This window comes from Fringilla coelebs (genome assembly GCF_963513975.1).
Source record: "Fringilla coelebs genome assembly, chromosome: 11".
NCBI lineage: Eukaryota > Metazoa > Chordata > Aves > Passeriformes > Fringillidae > Fringilla > Fringilla coelebs.
In genome coordinates, this window is record NC_140037.1 from 4,976,059 (window position 1) to 4,996,176 (window position 20,118).

The following is a 20,118-nucleotide window of genomic DNA, read 5'->3' on the forward strand; positions in this document are numbered from 1 at the left end:
CGCCGCATCGATGGTGCCGCTGCCGACATGTGGCGGCCGCCCCGCCGCCTCCCGCGCCCGCTCCGCCGCGCCGCCGCCACCGCCACCGCCGCCGCCACCGGGCCCGGCCGTCGCCTGCTGCTCTCCACCCCCATCTTCTACGCGAACGGGCCGCCGCACATCGGGCACCTGTACTCGGCGCTGCTGGCCGACGCGCTGCTCCGCCACCGCCGCCTGCGCGCCGCCGGCCCGGCCCGGCTCTGCACGGGTCAGCGAGACCCCCGGTCCGAGCCCCCTCCCCCGGGGATGACCCCTTCCGCCGGGCCTGACCCCCTCCCCGTGTCCCCAGGCCCCTGTGTCCCCGCGGGGCTGCGGGCTCCGGCCTCACCCCGCGGCCGCTCTCCGTTTCAGGGACCGACGAGCACGGGATGAAGATCCAGCAGGCCGCGGCCGCGGCGGGGACGTCTCCGGCGGAGCTCTGCGAGCGGGTTTCTGCGCTCTTCCGCCAGGCCCTGACCCAGGCCGGCGTCGCCTACACCGACTTCACGCGCACCAGCGAGCCCCGGCACCAGCGAGCCGTGAGGCACTTCTGGGGTGCCCTCCGCGATGGAGGGGTGCTCTACAAGGGCTCCTACGAGGGCTGGTACTGCACGCCCGAGGAGAGCTTCCTGCCCGAGAGCCAGCTGGCCGAGGGCACGGACGCCCAGGGCCGCCCCTGCAAGGTGTCCTTGGAAACCGGCCACGAGGTAACGGGCTGCAGGAGCACTGCGCGCTAGCCTGTCGCTCTACTCCGGCCAGATTTGGGGTGCTTAATGCTTCCCGTGGCCTTTTATTAATTCGTGTTGGCTGAGACTCACCTGTATTTCAGTGCAGTGTCACAGAGCTGCCAGATCCCACCTGGCAGGTGCACATTGCAGCTATGTGCAACGGGAAGGATTCAGCCCCTTCTGAGTCCACAGGCTGTTGGCCTGGGAATGGTGTTCTACAGGATTGATGACAGAAGCTGAACAGGAGGATAAGGGTGTATTTCACTGAGGGGTTCCAACTTCAACCCTGTTTTGTGAGACAGTTCAGTTTGGGCTCTGGACACTCACCCATCTCTTAAATGGATTTTGGCCCTGCCTAAAGCACTGTAACATCACCTGCCTGTGGTCAGCCAGAATGGGTGTACCCAGGAGTGTGGTACCATCCCAAGCGTCTGTCTGCCACTGTTTTCTTAGAAGGTGTGGAGTTACATGATTTAATCCGGCAATTACAGGTAATCCTGCTCAGAGCTCAACACAGGTTATGCTCCTGTGCTATTTGTATGAGACTGGGATGTTAGAGCGTTGGTCCACACAGAAAAGGCTATATTGGCAAATAGTAACTCTTGAGAAAGCACCTAAGATATAATTGGGGAAAAGATAAGTTTCCAGGCAAAGTAATCATTCTTTAGACCTAAAACAGTCAGCAGACTTCAAAGTCAAGAATACCCTGAGAACAGTTCCTGACCTCGCCTGTGTGTTGAACTGTCCAAGGAAACAGGAGTGTTCATGGAGCAGAGAAGCTCTTGCAGTGTGGTAAGCAAGGATGGGAGGGTTTATTTCCAACCTGAAAGAGGCAGTTGGGCAGTTTGTTCCTTGGGAATTTTGTGAAGGAAAAGGAGGAGTTTGCACATGCCATAAACCCCAGACTTCTGGTGAGTGAGTGGGTTCTGGCATCTGGTGGAGCCTGTGGCTGAGGTCTTTGATGATGCACTTCAGGTCTTCCTTGTACACTGCAAGATTGCTGACCCAGCCAGGGATCCCTGAGTGCCTTACACAGCTCACTTGTACCACATCCACCCACCACGTTTTCACTGGTTTAGCTAAATGTGTCATTTAATGATTTAACTGTGGGGGAGAAGTGCTGTAAGCAAACAAAGTTAGTGACTTCGATGCATTAAAGCATAAATTGAGGAAAAAGAGGAGTATGGCCCGAGGAGAACAAAGGTAGGCACCAGGAGTGGCAGTAGGGCAGAAATTACAGTGTCATTTTGTCTTTTCACGATTTTCCACTATTATTGCAAAACTATGTTGTTAAGAAGGTGTATTCTCATCTCCCTAACTCCCTTCTGATGTAACACCAGCCTGGCAGGTGGAAAGGTGTTCCTTCCCAGGGTTATAAGTGTTTTTAGAAGCAGGATGCTGAACCATCCCAGGTGCTTGAGTCCTCAGGTGTGTTCCTGGGGATCCCAAGGAGGCAGTATCTTGGGTAAGAAGGTTGCTACTAGTCACAGAAAAGTGCTGACAGTGTCCCATGGCATGGGACGACACCCAGACACAGGCAGCGTGCGACAGCCTGCATGCTGAGAATGGTGTGTGCAAATTGTCAGCCTGTTCTTGGGGCCATAATCCTTTCCTCTCCTGCTGTCCCAGGTGCACTGGACCAAGGAGGAGAATTACATGTTCAGGCTCTCAGCATTTCGGGATCCCTTGCAGGACTGGCTCCGGGACAACCCACGTGCCATTTTTCCTGACCCTTTCTACCAGTGCGTCCTCCGTTGGCTGGACGAGGACTTGCCAGACTTGTCGGTGTCCCGTGAGCGAAGCCGGCTGCAGTGGGGCATCCCCGTGCCCAGTGACCCCACACAGACCATCTATGTCTGGGTGGATGCCCTGGTGAACTACCTGAGCGTGGTGGGGTACCCTGAGAGCCACGGCGCATGGTGGCCAGCCGTGCACCACGTCGTGGGCAAGGACATCCTCAAGTTCCACGCGCTGTACTGGCCGGCACTGCTGCTGGCGGCAGGGCTGGAGCCCCCCGAGCGCATCCTGGTGCATTCCCACTGGACTGTGCGGGGCCAGAAGATGTCCAAGAGCCTGGGCAACGTGGTGGACCCCAGCGTGTGCGTGGGGCAGTACGGCGTGGACGGGTTCCGGTACTTCCTGCTGCGGCAGGGCGTCCCAGAGAGGGATTGTGACTACTATGATCAGAAGGTGGTGAAGTTGGTTAATTCAGAGCTGGCAGATGCCCTTGGGGGGCTGCTGAATCGCTCAACAGCCCCCAGCATTAACCCCAGCAACACCTACCCGTGCTTCTCAGAGCCCTGTTTCCCAAAGGTCCTGGATTCCAGAGAGGCAAGAAGCACAGGCAGGGCGTGTGCTGAGGACTACAAGCTCGTGGCAGCAGTGGCCTCGCTGCCTGTGCAGGTGGACAGTTATTTCGAAGGCTTCCAGATCTACAAGGCTTTGGAATGCATTGCCCAGTGTGTGAGGCAGACCAACGGCTTCTTCCAGAGGCACAGGCCTTGGAAACTTGACCGAAGGGATGCTGCAGAGCAGCTCTGGCTGGACACCATCCTGCACGTCACGCTGGAGTGCCTGCGCGTGTATGGGACGCTCCTACAGCCTGTGGTCCCACACACGGCCGATAAGCTGCTGTCCCGGCTGGCTGTCAGGCCAGGAGAGAGGTGTCTCTCTGCTCTGACATTCCTGGCACGCTATGATGGAAAGCCATGTCCCTTTGAGGGGCGGCAGCTTGGACCTGACACTGGCATCTTGTTCTGCAGGCTGGGCAAGTTGGATACCATGAAGAGAAAGCAAGAAGCTCAAGTCCCTGACAAACAGCTTCTGTGAATAAAAACTTACAGGAATTCCTGGAAAACATTGTTAAAAGCATTTTCTTCCCATTCCTGGTGGTGGTGTGGAGGGGTGGGAAACTGGCCTGAGCAGGGAGAATCGAGCAGGCTCTGAGGAGAGATGGGCTTGGTCCTGGGCCTCCTTGGTGTTGTTTCCTTTCACAGGGAGATGGAGGAAGGGTCACTCTGCGATGTCCTCATCTCACTTTTGGTCCACAGGTTTTTGGCCAGGTCATAAGTAGCTGGGGGGGTCAGAAATGGTTCTGGGGGGCCCTGGTGCCCATTGGGTCTCTCAACTGAGCTCTCTTTGTGGGTCAAAACTAGTCTGAGTGAGACTCAATGGGGACAATCCTGTGTGGCTGCTCTTTATTCCTAGGACAGGATGGTGCCATGGTCAGACAGCATGTCTCATTCAGCAGTGCAGGACCTGCAGACGTGACAAGAATGGCAAAGGGGGGCATGTGTTTCATCAGATTCAGCTTTCTGAGGCTTTTTCAGCTGCTGCAAGGCTTAGTGCACCCTGTTTCATGTCCATGCTGCTGGAAGCAGATGGGCACTGACACTGGGGTGATGGTGACCACTGGGGGTCTCTGGTAAATACTTCCCAGCCTCTGGCTCCTGCAGGTCCCATCAGCGCTAGCATTGCAGGAGTCATCTTCCAGAGGCCCATTTTGGGGACTTCGGGTTCTTTTGGGATCACCTGGGCTGTGTGAGCTGGAGCAGTGCAGTGCCTGAGGCTCTGCCCCATGTTCCCATCGGTCCCCATGCCACTGTTGCTGTGCCACTGCCTGATGCTGTCCCAGTCCAGCTGACCTGAGTCCCCTCATCCCCTCCTGCCATGGCTCTCCTGTCCTCCTGCAGATTGTCACCTGCTCCCCTCACTTCTGCAATCCTTGTGTGTGTGCTTCCTGCTGCAGCCCCCGTACCCTCCTGCCGTGGGTGCTGGCTCCCCACTGCCCTGTTTCTTGGGGCAGGAGGGACACATCCCCTTCCTGGTCTGATGCTGGCACGCGGGGGCTGTGGCTGCCCAGCTGGCCATGAAGAGGGTCATTCTGGCACCGGCAGTTGTGATCCCGCTGCCACCTCTTGGCACTGGGACCGTGCGGGTGTCGGTGTCCCCTGCTGTCTGGTCCCGCCCCGCTGTGCCCCTCGGTCCCTTGCCCCCTTCGGGAGGGGCCAGGCCCGCTGCCCGCAGTCCTGCCGGTCCCTGCCGTTCCTCTGGGAACGCTCGCGCCGGCCCGGGCTGAAGGCACTCGGTACCCGGTCTGTGGCTTGGCGCAGGGCTGGCCCGGGGCCGGTGCCAGAGCCGGGAGCGTAGGGCGGAGCCGCGCGGTGCCGGTGCCGCTACGCGGGGCGGGGACGGGCCGTGCCGTAGCCGGTGCGTGGGGCGGAACCGTGTGGTGCCGGTCCCGGTACGTGGGACTGTACCGGTGCCGGTTCGCGGGGCGGGACCGCGCAGTGCCGTAGCCCGTGTGTTGGGCGGGCCTATGCCGGTGCCGCTACGCGGGGCTGCGCCGGTGCCGGTGCGTGGGGTGGAGCCGTGTTGTGCCGGTGCCGGTCCGCGGGGCGGGGACGAGCTGTGCCGGAGCCGGGGTGTGGGGCGGAGACGAGCGGTGCCGGTGCCGCTATCCGGAGCTGTGCCGGTGCCGGTCCGCGGAGCGAACCCGGTGCCGTTCAGTGCCGTAGCCGGTCCGCGGGGCGACGCGCCCCTATGAGCCGGTGAGGCGGTAGCGGTGCGGGAGGGATGGCGGCGGGCGGCGGCGGAGGGCGGCCGCCGGGCCCCGACCCCGCGCTGGAGCCCTACGTGCAGACCCGCATCTTCAAAATCATCGTGATCGGAGATTCCAACGTGGGAAAGACGTGCCTGACCTTCCGCTTCTGCGGGGGCACCTTCCCCGGCAAGACCGAGGCCACCATCGGCGTGGACTTCCGCGAGAAGACGGTGGAGATCGAGGGGGAGCGCATCAAGGTGGGCCCCGCACCGGCTCCGGGCTGGCTGACACCGGCCCTGGAGGGACCCGCTAAGCCCGCGGGCGGTCCCACACCGGCCCTGGTGGGCCTCGTTCTGCCCTCTGTGGGTTCCACACCGGTGCCAGTGGGCCCTGCTCTATCCTCCGTTAGCCCCACTCTGTCCCCGGTGGGCCCTGCACCGGCCTTGATCTGGCCGGCAGCAGCCCCAGCAGCGATGGCAGCCGGTCCCCATCCCTGCCTCTTGCCAAACCCCTCCTGGGGGCTTTTCCTTTCATCCCAGTTGGAGGGAGGGAACAGGGCCAGGGAAGAATTCTCGTCCCTGTGTTGCAGAGATGGCCCTGGACCAGTCCCTGCTGCCTTGTCACTATTTCTGGGGTTGGCTTGAGCATGCAGAGATCAGAACTGATGGCTCAGGGCGAGTCACTGCCACCCTTGCAATGGGCACAGCTGGATCCTCGCAGCATTGGGGTGGCTCCAGATCCAGACACTGGACCAGCAGAGGGGTAGAGCTGCGGTGGGATGGGGGACAGGACTCTGTGCCACAGCCAGGGGGTCTGGAGGGGCAGAGGGCGGTGGGCTGGCAGCAGCCACACTGGAAGGCTGAGAGCTCACACAAGCCAGCAGCAGCAGTGCAGGAACCTGCTCCCAGCTGCACCTGGAGCTGTAATTGCAGCAGGAGGAATTTTCTTATGAAGGCTGGTGTGACACCTGTAAAAAATGATCAGCCCAGACCTGAAGAGCTCTGGCTGGTGTGTCAGAACAAATCTGGCACTGGTAGGAACCAGCCGGGAGCAGAGTTTGTGGTGGAGCTTGGCCTGCACAGCTCTGGGGATCAGCACCCACAGCCCCTGAGGCTGGTGCTGGAAGAACAAACATCGCTGCTGTACTGACAGATGGCTGATCAAAAGTTGAACTCACAATGAAACCTGACCTTGTGTTGGTGGGTGAGAGCTTTAGCTGTGCTTCTCTGCTGTCCATGAATGTTTTTCCCTCTCTTCTTTAGAGGTGCTCATCCTCCCTGCCCTCCCCAGCTCTGTCCAGCCCCACGGAGCCATGCCGGCGTGAGCTGTGGTGCAGGCTGGCACGGAGCCTGTTTGCTGCCACTATCCAGGAAATGTTGCCAGGTTTTCTACCTTTGGATATGATTTGAGCTCCAGTGGGCAGGAGTGGGAGGTAGTGCAGCAAACCAGCCTTTTCCTGGGATATGTATCCTAGAGAGGAGGTGAGAAGTGGGACAAGGACCCTCCTTCTCTTGCTCTGCCTGGGAGAGACTGGCCCTGAAAGGACTGAGCAGCAGCTCTGCTTTGCCAGCATTTTTCAATTGGAAAGACTCCGAGGCAGGTACTGTCTCCATGGGTACCGGGCAATTTGGATTAACTGGGAAATTGCCACTTCAGGCTACAAAATATGACCAGGAGAACCCAGACTGACCCCTGGGGCACGCTGCTGGTTAGCAGTGTTCAACCAGACTTGGAGTCACTGACCAGCACCATCTAGGCCCAGACATTCAGCCAGTTCCCAATCCACGTCATTGTCTGCTCATCCAGCCCAGAGGTCTCCTGCCATCTCTGTCACTCGGGTCAGGAAGTTGTCATGATGGTGTCCTGGAATGTTCTGGATTGTCTGTGCTCTGCTGTGCTGTCCTTCCATGAGATGTTGGGGTGGCTGAAGTTCTCTGTGAGAACCGGGGCTGCAAACACAAGGCTGCTGCTCACTGTCCACAGAGCACCTCATCTGCTTGCTCTTCCTGGCCAAGTGGTCTATAGCAGAGACCCCCTACAATATCATCTGTGATGTTTTGTTTTTTAACCCCCCATGAGCTCTGTTGGGTCCTTACCCATTCCCACAGAGCTCCTGGCCCTCCCACTGTGCTCCTACACAAAGGGTGACTCTCCCTCCTCCTTTTCTCATTTCCTCTGCGAAATCGTCAGCGTTCTCATTCATGGCATAGGATTTGGTGCACAAATAGACACGGATCTGTTGGAATGAGTCCAGAGGAGGCTGAAAAGATGCTCTGAGGGCTGCAGCCCCTCTGAATCAGGCTGGAAGAGCAGGGGTTGTTCAGCCTGGAGAAGAGAAGCCTTGGGGGAGGCCTTAGATCCTCTTCCAGTGCCTGAAAGGGCTCCAAGAGAGCCAGAGAGGGACTTGGGACAAGGGATGGAGGGACAGGACAATGGCTTAAACTGAAGGAGGGCAGGTTTAGATTGGATATTGGGAATAAATTCTTGGCTGTGAGGATGGGGAGGCCTTGGCACAGGTTTCCCAGAGAAGCTGTGGCTGCCCCTGGATCCCTGGAAGTGTCCAAGGCCAGGTCAGATGTGGCTTGGAGCAACCTGGGATAGTGGAAGGTGTCCCTGCCCATGGCAGGGGGTGGCACTGTATGACCTTTTAGTTACCTTCCAGTCCAAAACAAGCTGGGACTCTCTGAAACCCGGACAGCAGGAAGTCCTCCCGCAACCCCTTCCCCATGGCCTTGCCAGGGCCATGCTAAAAACTCCTGTAGCATCTTTTCTTGTCTGCTTCACTTCCCAGGTGCAAGTGTGGGACACAGCTGGCCAGGAGAGGTTTCGGAAGAGCATGGTGGAGCACTACTACCGCAACGTGCACGCCGTGGTCTTCGTGTACGACGTGACCAAGATGAGCTCCTTCACCAACCTCAAGACGTGGATCGAGGAGTGCAACGGGCACGCGGTGCCCCCGCTCGTCCCCAGGGTGCTCGTGGGGAACAAGTGTGACTTGAAAGACCTGATCCAGGTGCCATCCAGCCTGGCCCTCAAGTTCGCCGACGCTCACAACATGCTTTTGTTTGAGACCTCGGCCAAGGACCCACAGGAAAGCCAGAACGTGGACGCGATTTTCATGTGCCTGGTGTGCCGGCTGAAGGCGCAGCGCTCGCTGCCCTGCCGGGACACGGAGGGCTGGCCGGCGCAGCCCCAGCCGCACCCCCGGCGGCTGGAGGAGGCCAGCGGGAAGGGCTCCTGCCCGTGCTGAGCGGGACCCGCCCGGACCCCAATAAAGGCTCTGAGCCCCCTGCGCTCCGACTCTTGCTTTGCGCCTCAGCCCGGTCGGCCGTAATCGTCTGTGATCGGCTCGGCCCGGCCACAATCGGTCTGATTCGGCTGCAATCGGCCCTGTTCGGCCCTGCTCGGGCTAGCTCAGGGTAATTATTGCCCTGGCTCGGTCGCAATCGGCTCAACTCGGCCCCACTCGGCTATAATCGGTCGATTCGGCTGCTATCGGCTACGTCCGCCTCGGCGCGGGGCGGGGCGGTGCCGCGCGCAGGCGCAGTGCGCGCTGCCGCCGCCATGAAGTAGGTGTGGGGGTGTGGGGGCGCAGGCCGGGTTCGGCCTTGTCCCGCCGGTGCCGGTGCTGATGGTGCCTCGCCCGCAGCCCCCTGACGAAGGTAAAGCTGATCAATGAGCTGAACGCGCGGGAGGCGGAGCTGGGCGTGCAGGAGGCGGTGTCGTGGCACGCGGAGTACAAGGACAGCGCTTGGATCTTTGTGGGTACGGACCGGGCTAGGGGGCGGGGGCCGGTACCGGTGCTGTTGACCCGTTCCTTCCCTCCCCTCTCCCCGCAGGCGGGCTGCACTATGCGCTGACCGAGGGTGATGTCATCTGCGTGTTCTCGCAGTAAGTAGCGCAGCCCCGGCCCCGCCGCCGCGGGCGCTGCCGGGCTGTGTGTCACTCGCGCCGACGGCGTGTGTGTCACAGGTACGGCGAGGTCGTCAACATCAACCTCGTGCGGGACAAGAAGACCGGGAAGTCCAAGGGCTTCTGCTTCTTGTGCTATGAGGACCAGAGAAGTACCATCCTGGCTGTGGATAACTTCAATGGGATCAAGGTGAGTGGAGCTCGGGTGCTGCCGTGGCTCCCTGAGTGCTCCCTCCCGTCGGCAGCGGCCCTGGGAGCCGGAGCTGGCGGTGACACCCCGGCCCCGCAGATCAAGGGACGGACCATCCGCGTGGACCACGTGGCCAACTACCGGCCCCCCAAGGAGTCTGAGGACTGGGATGACGTGACTAGAGCCCTCCATGCCAAGGGCTGTGGGGTTAAAACGCCACCTCACACCTCATCCGACTCCCCGTCTGAGGATGAGGATGTGCCCGTGAAAAAGCAGAAAGGTAAGAAGTGTTCCTGGCAGGCTGGATTCCAGGTGGGCATGTACATGGTAGGGTTTTGGGGGCTGGAGTCTGCCTGGAGAGAAGATTGGAGAAACAAAAATGGGCACAAAATGAGGATAGAAATAAGGTGTTGCTACAGAGTGGTGAGGAGATGCTCAAAAATGAGGGAGAAGAAGGAGAGACACGAGGGAAGAGTCCTCAGGTCTGGAGAGGTAATTTCCACTAAGTGGATCACAGTATTACTGAGGAAAGGGAGTGAAAGGGAAGTTGGAAATTCTCAGCATTCCAAGTGGTTTGGAAATGCCCAGCATTGCTGGGAAGAACATGATGTGGATGTTAAAGAGAGCAGTGGGGTGGCTGCAGCTGAAGGAGGAAAAGTTGTGATTGGAAGCGAACTGGGATCTTCCTGAGGGGGAAGCAGGCTGGGAAATTGGGTGGAGGGGGAGAATTTGTAGTGGAAGATGAGCTGGGATGGTGCTAGGGGAGCTGTGGGGAGCAAGCTGCTCCTGGAGTTTGGTCCATCCTGAAATGTGAACCCTAATTCCAGAGAAGCAGCAGAGCAGAGCAGAACGGTCAAAGTCGAGCCCACAAGCTGCGAAGCGAGTGAGCACAGAGGAGCCCCATCCCAGGATCAAGATCAAGAAGGAGAAGGAGGACCCCGGGTACGAGCGCTATGCTGGCGGGAGCGCCGGCAGGAGCGCTGGGAGCAGGATGCAGCGGGATGAGGAGCAGCGGCGGCACCAGCGGCACTCGGACAGCAGGGGGGACAAGAACTGCCGCGAGCAGAGGGGCCAGAGCGGCTCCTGGGAGGAGCGGGAGAAGAGGGAGGAGGCTGGCAGGAGGGGCGACGGGCACCGCAGCCGGCAAGACACGTCCCCCAGGGGAGGCAGATCTCGGGAGCCCCATTCCAGGCACAGGGAGCGGGGCTCTGGCAGAGACTCTGGTCGCTGCTGAGCCCTGGGTGAGCATTTAGGGTGAGGGAGGCTCTGAGCCTGCCCAAACCTGCTCCAAGCTCCTGGGATACCATGGCTGGACCTTTCCTTTGGGAGCTTCCCCTTGCCTCTCATCCCACCATGGGCCAGGGCTCTCCACGCTGCCTGTGCTGCTGGCTGGGACAGCGGTCTGTCCTTCGACTGGGGAGAGTGTCAAGCAGTGAAGGCTGGCAGCAGCAGGATGCTCCCCTTCCCTAAATCCCTTGGGGTGGCGTCCCCCTCTTGCACTGGGGGCAGAGGCTGCTGGGTGTCTTGTCTGGCCTCGTGGGCCAGGTTTGGGCCCTGTGCCCACGCACCATCTTCTGGATTCTGTGATGTATCCATAGGGCTGCACTGCTGTGTTGGGGTGATTTATTATGGGTTTCTTTAAAGGTTTCTTAATAAAAGTTCCTGTTAGAGAGACGCTGGTCCCGGGAGCAGAGTTCCTGTCTGTGGGTCAGGGAGGAGGTGTCGTCTGTTTTTCTTACGCTGATTTTAGGCTTATTTGGCTGGAAAACCGGGAGCGATGGAGTGTGGGATTTGCAGGGTAGAGAAGGGAGGGGCTTTAGCTGGGTTTGGTTCCTATAACGAGTAATCCCTCCAGTCCGGGTCCGTGCCGGTTCTGGTTGCAAGGGGGAATTTCCTCCACGGAGCAGCCGGGACCGCTCTGAGACAGCCGAGGGGGGTGCGGGCAGCCCCTGCGGCTTTCACCGTTCCGGCGCGGGCGGTGCAGAGCCGGGGCCGGCAGGGGGCACGCGCGGCGCGGCGGTGCAGAGCCCGGTTCCGGTCGCGGTTCCGGTTCCGGTCCCGGCCCGGTGGCGGCGGCGCGCGCGGCGGTGTCCGCCCGCCATGCGATGTCCGCGCTCAACTGGAAACCCTTCGTGTATGGCGGGCTCGCCTCCATCGTGGCCGAGTTCGGTGAGGCGCGGGGGCCGGGCGGGCGGGACCGGGACGGGCGGGACGGCACATGTACCGGCGGGCGCTGAGGCCGCTGTCCCCGCTATCCCCGCAGGCACGTTTCCCGTGGACCTCACCAAGACGCGGCTGCAGGTGCAGGGTCAGAGCACCGACGCGCGGTTCCGCGAGGTGCGGTACCGGGGCATGTTCCACGCGCTCTTCCGCATCTGCCGCGAGGAGGGCGGACGGGCCCTGTATTCGGGGTGAGCACCGGGGCCGGGCCCGTCGGCAGCGGCTGCCGCTTCCCCCGGGCCCCATCCATCCGTACCGGGACACCCACCCATCTGCCACCGGTTCTCCCCCCTGCCCGGTGACTCCTTGCACCCACCCGGGCCATCCCGGCATCTGCCCCGGCTCCTTCTCCTCTGGCTCAGCAGCTCCCACCGCCTGTGCTGCGCTCCTCTTCGGCCGCAGCATCGCCCCGTCTGTCATGTTCGCCCCCACCAGCCCGGCATCTCTCTCCTCCCCACCCACCCCAGGCACTCCCACTGCCCACCCCGGGCCCTCTCCCACACCCCGGCATCTCCCCCTGCCTTCCCCGGGTCTCTCCCACCCATCCCGGCTTCTTGCCCTCTGCCCGTCCCGGCCCTGCCCTGCCTCTTTCTCGGCACCCCCTCCCCAGCCCGGGTCCCCTCTTCCACCTTCTGTCACGGCATCCCTCTGCTCCCTGCCCGTCCCGGCCCCCCATTTCCTGTACGCTGCTGTGACCCCCCGGATCCCTCCCTGCCTTGTCCCCCTGAGCGGAGTCCCCGGTGTTCCCGAGGCAGGGAGCAAGGCCAGGGCTGCATGGGTTCCATCGTCTGGCCTGGGGGGGCGCGGGGCAATCCCGAATAACCCGGGCAGAGCCGCATTCTTCGGAGCCCCAGCGGGGTCGTGCCTGGCGCCGGGGGTTTGAGGGCGGGTGGGGAGTGGCCGGCTGGCCCGCAGGGATGCTCAGGGTCCATTCCCCCTCAGGATCGCCCCGGCTCTGCTGAGACAGGCGTCCTACGGCACCATCAAGATCGGGATCTATCAGAGCCTGAAGCGGCTCTTTGTGGATCGCATGGAAGGTCAGTGTCGGGGAAGGGCAGCACAGGCACCTCCCAGCTCCCCTGCCTTACACTCTGGGCTGTGTGTTTTGCTCATTCCTTGCTCTGTCCTTTCCACCCCAAGATTCCCACAGGAATGGAGCTCCATTACTGGGTGCTGCAGTTTTGTTTGTCAGTGAGAGCAAGGATTGGATTCAGTCCTGATGGGAACCTCGCTGTGCTCTGTGGCTCCTACCCAAACATTTCCTTCCAGCCAGGTTCCTTCCTTTCACGGAATCATAGGAGAATCACAGAATCCTTTAGTTTGGAAAAGATGTCCAACCTGTGTCTGATCCCCACCTTGTCCCCAGCTGACAGCACTGAGTGCCACCTCTAGTCCTTCTTTGGACACCTCCAGGGATGGGGACTCCAGACCTCCCTGGGCAGCCCCTGCCAATGCCTGACCACCCTTTCCATGAAGAAATTCCTCCTGATGTCCAACCTGAGCCTCCCCTGGCACAGCCAGGCACATTCTGGATAGGAATTGTGCAGTCCAGCTCTCTGGCTTTGGCCCTGACTGTAAAGGTGAGGTTCCACCAGTGCCCTTGACCTGTGCTACTCTGCAGCTCCTGTCTGAGGAGTGGAGCAGCAAGAGTCTGGTGGATGTTCCCTGAGGGAGCACCGAGATCTGCAGGTGAGATTTCTATCCCTGCTGTGATATGAGGAAATGTTGTAACACCATTCCAGCCAGGGAAAGCGGGATGGGCAGGGAAAATGCAGCACACTCAAGATATGAAGCTGTGTCAGAGGAGATTTAGGTTGGTATCAGGAGAGCGTTTTTTTCCTAAGAGGGTGATGGGGCACTGCCCCAATGCTGCCAGAGCTCCAGGAGCATTTGGACAGCACTCCCAGGCACAGGGTGGGATTGTTGGGGTGTCTGTGCCAGGTCAGGAGTTGGACTGGGTTCCTTGTGGAACCCTTCCATCTCAGGAGATTCTGTGACTCTAGACATCCTTTCAGGCCTGCTGTCCTGCTTTAGTAAGGCCTTTCCCTGCCTGGTTCTGTCTGTGTACATAGTCCCCACACCCCTTCAGAGCTCAGAGCCTCTTCATCTCTGAGCTCCATGCCTGAATGTTTGTCTCCCTACAGGCCTGGGGCAGCCAGTGGCCTGGTGTCCTCTGGGAAGTGTCGTGGTCAGTACCAGCAAAGGCCTGTGTGTTTTCCCAATGTAACCATCATCCTAACATTGGGCCTGGAATCTGGGGTTATTCCCTGGCACTAACCACATCTAACTCCCTGCCTGCTCTCGATTCTCAGCCGGCTCCAAGTGGCTGTGTGTAGGCTAATCCAGGGGGCCTGGGGAAATTCTGGGTTGTCCCTCTCCGCCTCTGTCCTGGCTCATCCCTGCAATGAGAAATCTCAGATAATTGTTCACAATTTTCACGTGTCCAAGGATTTTCCTTCTCATCAGTCAGACCCTCTGAGAGTGCATTGCTGAGTGTTTCAGCTGCCACCTTCTGTCCCTGACAGGTGTGGGGACAGACCTGTCATGGGCTGTGGCACCTAACCAAGCCCTGCTCCTGCAGCTTCACCATCTGATTTGAGAACTGAGCTGCTCTACCCAGCCCTTGTTCCCTCCTACCGTGCCCCCTCCTGTGAGGGTCTGACCTTCTTCCCTTGCTTGCAGATGAAACGTTGCTCATCAATGTGATCTGTGGGGTGGTCTCGGGGGTCATCTCTTCTGCGCTGGCCAATCCCACAGATGTGCTGAAGGTAAGGGCTGCTCCTGGCTGGCTGTAGGACCTGTGGGAGGAGCAGCTCAGTGCTCCCTGAGCCGCCAGTTCTGCTTGTTTGGGTTTTTTTAATGAATGGGGACCAAAGGCCAGATGTTTAAAAACACAGCTCTTAAAGATCACAGAATCCTGGGTTGGAACAGACATGAAAAGCCATCTCCTTCCACCTCCTGCCACGGGCAGGGACACCTCCCACTAGAGTGGGTTGCTCCTAACCCTGTCCAACTTGGCCTGGAACACTTCCAGGGATGGAGCAGTCACAGCTTCTCTCAGCAACAAGGATCATGACATTTGTACTGGTGAGGGGTGGGAGCTGTGTTATCCGACCTGGGCCAAGTGAGCCAGCTGCTTCTGTCCCCTGGGTCTCGGTGCTGACACTGCCCCAAGGGCCTGTCTGTTACAGGGAGTGAGCAGAGCCCAGTGGGAACTGCCTGGTGCCCTGGGCTCAGGGTAGCCAGGCTCTGGGCAGAGAGAGCCTGGAGAACTTCCCCACTCTTCTTCCTGTAGATCCCCCTTCTGGGACTGCTTTCAGGGGAAGGGCCTTGTTCCTCAATTTCCTGTGTCCCCACCCTGCTGCAGCCCCTGCCCCCTGCCTGCTGCCATCCTTGTCTGTGTGGTTTGCAGGGAGAGGGACATGGAGAACAGTGTGTGCTCTGAGCTGCTCTGTTCCTTCTCCCAGGAGTTCCATGGAGCTGCTGCTCCTGGTGTCCTTGCCCTGTGGCCAAGTGCTGGTGTCAGGACAGGTGTTGACATCCGCCTGCTGACTCTTCCCTTTCTTTCAGATCCGAATGCAGGCTCAGGGCAGCTTGTTCCAGGGTGGGATGATTGGCAGCTTCATTGACATCTACCAGCAGGAAGGTACCCGAGGCCTCTGGAGGGTGAGCACCAACTCCTAGAATCTCCCAGCAGCAGCAGAAGTAAGAACAATCTTAGGGAAGCAGGTGCTCTCCTGCTGTTCATTAGCAAGGAGCTCCTCCTGGCCCCTTAAACTGCTGCTCTTGTGGGGCAGAATATTTTCTGGTGTTGAAATTGGTGTAGAAGGTGAGGGGGTGACAGCCTAGTTCCCATGTGCTGGTGCTAGGAGCAGGGAAGCAGTGTGGAGATAATGCAGCTGGAATAACACTGCCAGGGTGGAGTTATCCTCCTTGGCTTTGAAGCAAAGCTGGGAAGCAGGTGGTGTGCTTGCAGGGAGGGTACAGGGAGGGCTGTCAGGAGAAGGCCCTGCGAGGAGCTGGGCGATGTGGCTGCAGTTGGTGACAGTGTCTGTGCTGCACAGGGTGTTGTCCCCACGGCCCAGCGAGCGGCCATCGTGGTGGGGGTGGAGCTGCCAGTCTACGACATCACCAAGAAGCATCTGATCCTGTCAGGCCTGATGGGGGACACCATCTTTGCCCACTTTGTGTGAGTACCTGCTGCAGGCTTGTGGGGCCGTGTGAGCCAGAGCAGCCAGGTGGGGCTGGGGAGAGACCATTCATGGAGCAAGTGCTCTGGAGCTGCAGGGAACAGTGTTAGTGCTTCCAGAGGATCTGGAGCAGGGTTAATGCTTCCAGAGGATCTGCTCTGTCAGCTGGAATGGCTCAGAGTTAGCAGCAGGTATGGAATCATTAAGGTTGGATAAGACCTCCAAGACTGTTGAGTCCAACTGTTCCCCCAGCGCTGCCAAGGCCACCGCTAATCCATCCCCACATCCCAGAGACCTCCTTGGGAAAGGACCTGGCAGAAATCCTTTGGTGGCATGAAATGCCAGCTTGGTTTCAGCTGCGTAATGACAGAAATGTTGCCCCACATCTGTGCCCTGATATGAGCCAGGCAGGAGATCCATGTGTGTAGCTACGTGTAACAATCCCTCAAAAGCTGCTCCAGTCCCTAGTCCTCATCTGTCCAGACCCTGTGATCTTGCAGCCCCTGCTGGAAGAGCCTTGAGAGACGAGCCAGCACAAAGCTGGCAGGACCCAGAGCAGTCAGTGTTGCAGTCAGCTGCTCTGGGCAGGGCTGTCAGAGAGCACCAAAATCCTTTTCCACCTCCATGTTGCAGATGCTGCAGTGCTTCCATTGGCTGCCAGCTGGGTGAGGGTGAGGAGCCCTAGACCCTCTGTGGAGGGGGACACTGGCAGCTCTGTGGTCCTTTCTGGTGTCTTTGCTCTTCCTCTCCCCTTCCCAAAGAAATGTTTGTTCTGGCGGGAAGGATGTGCGCTCCCAGGGGGTGCCTTCAGGTCTGTGTCACCTGGGCAGCACCTGGGACCCTTGCAGGGCTGCCAGTGCCCTGTGGAACCAGCTGTGGGCTCAGGTGAGGGTCTGGCTTAGCTGAGCTGAGCATTTCCCTCCCCTGAGCTCTGCAGGGTCCTGTGGCAGCCCCGCTGCTGCCCCTTTTCCAGGTAGGAGCAAGCAGTGCACCTCATGTCCAGTGCTAAATGCCTTTGCTAAAGTCCAGTGGAAGGTATTTTGTGTCTGTGAGCGGGAGTGGCTGTGTCCAGGGCTGTCCCTGCCCTGATTTGGTGTGCAGTTCCAGCTTCACGTGCGGGCTGGCAGGAGCCATTGCCTCCAACCCCGTGGACGTGGTGCGGACGCGGATGATGAACCAGCGCGCGATCGTGGGCAGCACTGAGCTCTACAAGGGCACCCTGGATGGCCTCGTCAAGGTGAGGGGGGACAGGTGGGCACATCCCTGTCCCTGGAGGCTGGCCAGGCCTCAGCACCACACTTACTGGGAGCAGTGAGTTCCTGCAGTGTCATAGTGTGTTGTCAGTGAGGTGGGAGAGGGCCCGGAGTTACTTCCCTGAGGCCACTGTCAGCCTGAGCGTCCTCCCAGCCTCCTGGAACAAAATTCAGGCCATGATGCAGTTAGCTGGGTTCAGAGACTGCAGGTGATGCTTCACACGCTTGCATGGGGCTGTCTGCTCTCTGCAGCAGCTGGGCAGGGCCAGCGGGGAGGCACTGGGGAGGAAGGTGGGCAGGGCATGGGCCTGGTGTGTCTCCTCATCCATTTGTCTCTCCTCCCAGACATGGAAGAGTGAGGGCTTCTTTGCACTCTACAAAGGCTTCTGGCCCAACTGGCTTCGTCTGGGTCCCTGGAACATCATCGTATCCTTCCCTGTGCTGCTGGGAGGTAGTGGAGTGGGACAAGGGGAGAACCCCGCTGGGAAGGGCAGGGCAGACCTGACACCCCACTGGGGTACACTGGAGACCCTAATGGGCACTGCTGATGGTTCCTCTAGAGCCTCTGAGGGCTTGGCTGGGCCTGGGCTGCAGGAGATTCCCCGGATGAGCTCCTGTTTGGGAGGGAATCGTGGGGAACATTCTGCTGCTGAGGCAGGTGCTGACTGTGCAGGACCAGCGCTGCTGTGTGCTGAGCCAGGGCATTCTGCCTGCTGAAACTGGGGGGGAAGTTCACTGTAAAGATCTCCCAGTCTGGGCTTGGAGCCATTTCCTTCTCCCAGTGGTCTGGGCAAGGCTGGGTTTGCTCTGGGTCTGTTCTCCCCACTCTTGGCAGCAGCTGTACCCCAGCTCTGTTCTACCTGGGCAGGTCAGGTTGTACTGCCTGGAGAGGGAGCTCCATGAGTGGGTTTAAGGAGCTCCCTGGATGGGTGTCCAGCCCAGCTGAATGCTCTGCCCACCCTGCCAGGCAGCTCCCTCACATCTGTCCCAGTTCCTTGACGCTCCCTTCAGTTTTTTATCACATATGAGCAGTTGAAGCGCCTCCCCTTCTGAGAGCTGCCCTCATCTCACCAGAGTCATCCTTAGGGCTGGCATCAGAGCTGTGCTGCCGCCTCCCTCTTCATCTCACCGTCCCCATGTCGTGGTGTTTGGTCCCTGTGGGCTGGGCTCTCCCCACATGCATGGTCCCTGGAGCACGAGCTGCCTGGCACAGACGTGTTTCCCACCCGGAGGTGTCGCGTGCCTGGGCCTGCAGGAATATCTTCTGTGAAGATCTGTGCGTTCCAGTGGCCTTTGGGGCACTGTGGCTCGTGGCTGGCAGGTGTGGGTCTCCTCTTGTGCCCGTGCTGGGCGGGGCCCGTGAAGGTGCCATTGTCATCATGTTTCTTGCAGAACTTGTAACTTCATTAAATTATTTATTGACTGGATGGCTTGAGTCTGGGTCTGTGCTCATTCACTTGCAGGGGTGTCTGCCCTTGTAGAGCACAGAAGTGTGGTTTTCACCATGCTGTAGAACCCTTTATTCTCCATATATTTATATAAAAACAATCTGTAGGATTCTATTCAGTAGTTGTGTTTCTAAACCCAAGTTTGTTAATGTCAGAACTAACTAACTGAGCCCTCTCAGCTCAATTTTGCCAAAATTCAGTCTCTTAAATTCCTGCTTATTATTACACTATTTTTGGTCAAATCATTTGTAAAGCCAGGTACTGTGCTTTAAAGGTGAGCTCAGCACTTGAAAATGGCGGTTCTGGTGCTGAGCAGGATATTTGGTCATCCTCTTCTAATTTTTGTGTTATTTTTTAATGTTTATGGCTATGGAAGCAAATGTCTTTATGTTCCTGCTCCCTTTCTTCTTCGTGGGGTGGCTTTGGTTTGGATGAGGGTCCCTGGTGACACAGGCTGAGCCTGCTGTGAGCTGAGTGTGTGTGGAAGTTGTACAAGGAATGTTTAGTCAAATCCCGATGGGAAAAATGGGAGGGAATTGGTGTTACAAAGTCAGAGCTGCCTGTATAAGCTGCAGGGGAAGGGAAGGTGACTCCACTGAGCGCTTGGGCGGAAATTCTGCCCTGAGCAGGGCTCTGTGCAGGGCCCAGCTCAGCAGGCTGTGCCAGGCACTGTGTGGGAACCTGCTCCTGCACACACAGGAAGGTCTGGGGGTGGAACTTCAGCATGGAAAACTCCATGGGAACCAGTCATCCCTCCCCAGGTGTTTAAGGTAGAAATACACATCCTCCTGATACATGAAAGCTAAAAATGGCAGTAAAGCAGGAGAGGGAGGCACTGGCTCCAGCCTGTACTTGCTCTTCACTGCCCTGCCACTTCTCCCTTGTCCTTGATCTCATTCCCTGGAGAGAGGGTTGGACTCTCTCCAGCATCAGGGCAAAGGCTCCCCAAATGTCTCCCTGAGCAAACAGAAGTAGAGGATGTGTAAGGCCACCACAACCCTTCCGTGGCCACTCAGAGCCCGGGTGTTACGGAGGGCTCCTGCCCTCTGGCACTGCCCCACCCGCCCTCTCCCCCGTCCCTGTTTGACAGACTCTCAGTCCTGCCCATTTCCTGGCAGCTTGGATTTTTCCAGCTCATGAGGCAGAAGAGGCTCGTGACACTTTGTGTAGGGGCTGGAGCTGTCACTGTCAGACCCTGTGAAGGTCAGTCCCCCTGGGAGGGCTAAGGGGTGTTGTGGGATTCTGTAGCACAAGGATGCAGATGCTTTGCTTTCATGAATTTCTTCATTACAAGTTACTATTAGTTAAATACACTCCTGACTAGCAAAGTGAGTGTGTGCATAGAATCATTATTTTTTACTGTTAGTAGCACTTACATAGATTTCACTGGAAGTATCACAGCAAAGTTCATCAAACTCCTGCAGGAGTGAGGTGAGTCAATGATGGACAAGGTCTCCCTTTAGATATGACCTGTGTCACGGAGCCTGGAGCCAGCCTGCTGTTCCTGGGGACCTGAAGGGCTGTGCAGGGGGAGCTCCAGGACAGAGAGAGGCTCTTTGGGGCAGCAGCCAGTTCCTTCTGCATGGATCCATGAGTGGGCAGAAGATACCAGCTCT

General features: G+C 58.8%; 4 protein-coding genes across 6 annotated transcripts; all 4 read left to right on the forward strand.

The window, feature by feature from the left end:
- Nucleotides 1-9: 9 nt before the first annotated feature.
- On the forward strand, nucleotides 10-3,575 carry MARS2 (methionyl-tRNA synthetase 2, mitochondrial; the record flags this gene model as incomplete). Its single annotated transcript, XM_084212790.1, has 3 exons — nucleotides 10-247; nucleotides 391-725; nucleotides 2,376-3,575. Exons 1-3 carry the CDS (start codon nucleotides 28-30, stop codon nucleotides 3,573-3,575), a joined length of 1,755 nt encoding a protein of 584 aa, XP_084068916.1. The 5' UTR covers nucleotides 10-27.
- Nucleotides 3,576-5,182: 1,607 nt separating this feature from the next.
- On the forward strand, nucleotides 5,183-8,539 carry RAB33A (RAB33A, member RAS oncogene family; the record flags this gene model as incomplete). Its single annotated transcript, XM_084213022.1, has 2 exons — nucleotides 5,183-5,546; nucleotides 8,081-8,539. Exons 1-2 carry the CDS (start codon nucleotides 5,322-5,324, stop codon nucleotides 8,537-8,539), a joined length of 684 nt encoding a protein of 227 aa, XP_084069148.1. The 5' UTR covers nucleotides 5,183-5,321.
- Nucleotides 8,540-8,846: 307 nt separating this feature from the next.
- RBMX2 (RNA binding motif protein X-linked 2) lies at nucleotides 8,847-11,057 on the forward strand. Its single transcript, XM_084212992.1, has 6 exons — nucleotides 8,847-8,858; nucleotides 8,939-9,054; nucleotides 9,129-9,180; nucleotides 9,262-9,391; nucleotides 9,491-9,671; nucleotides 10,219-11,057. Exons 1-6 carry the CDS (start codon nucleotides 8,854-8,856, stop codon nucleotides 10,623-10,625), a joined length of 891 nt encoding a protein of 296 aa, XP_084069118.1. The 5' UTR covers nucleotides 8,847-8,853; the 3' UTR covers nucleotides 10,626-11,057.
- Nucleotides 11,058-11,443: 386 nt separating this feature from the next.
- Nucleotides 11,444-18,474, forward strand: SLC25A14 (solute carrier family 25 member 14). Of its 3 annotated transcripts, XM_084213056.1 has the most exons (10): nucleotides 11,444-11,560; nucleotides 11,655-11,728; nucleotides 12,554-12,648; nucleotides 13,756-13,799; nucleotides 14,294-14,379; nucleotides 15,182-15,277; nucleotides 15,676-15,800; nucleotides 16,903-17,038; nucleotides 17,400-17,480; nucleotides 18,066-18,474. In XM_084213056.1, exons 1-10 carry the CDS (start codon nucleotides 11,497-11,499, stop codon nucleotides 18,105-18,107), a joined length of 843 nt encoding a protein of 280 aa, XP_084069182.1. In that variant the 5' UTR covers nucleotides 11,444-11,496; the 3' UTR covers nucleotides 18,108-18,474. The 3 variants fall into 3 exon arrangements, with proteins under 3 accessions (XP_084069182.1, XP_084069181.1, XP_084069183.1); XM_084213055.1 differs by lacking the exon at nucleotides 13,756-13,799 and having other exon boundaries at nucleotides 11,655-11,802; XM_084213057.1 differs by lacking the exon at nucleotides 13,756-13,799.
- The last annotated feature ends 1,644 nt before the right edge of the window (nucleotides 18,475-20,118 follow it).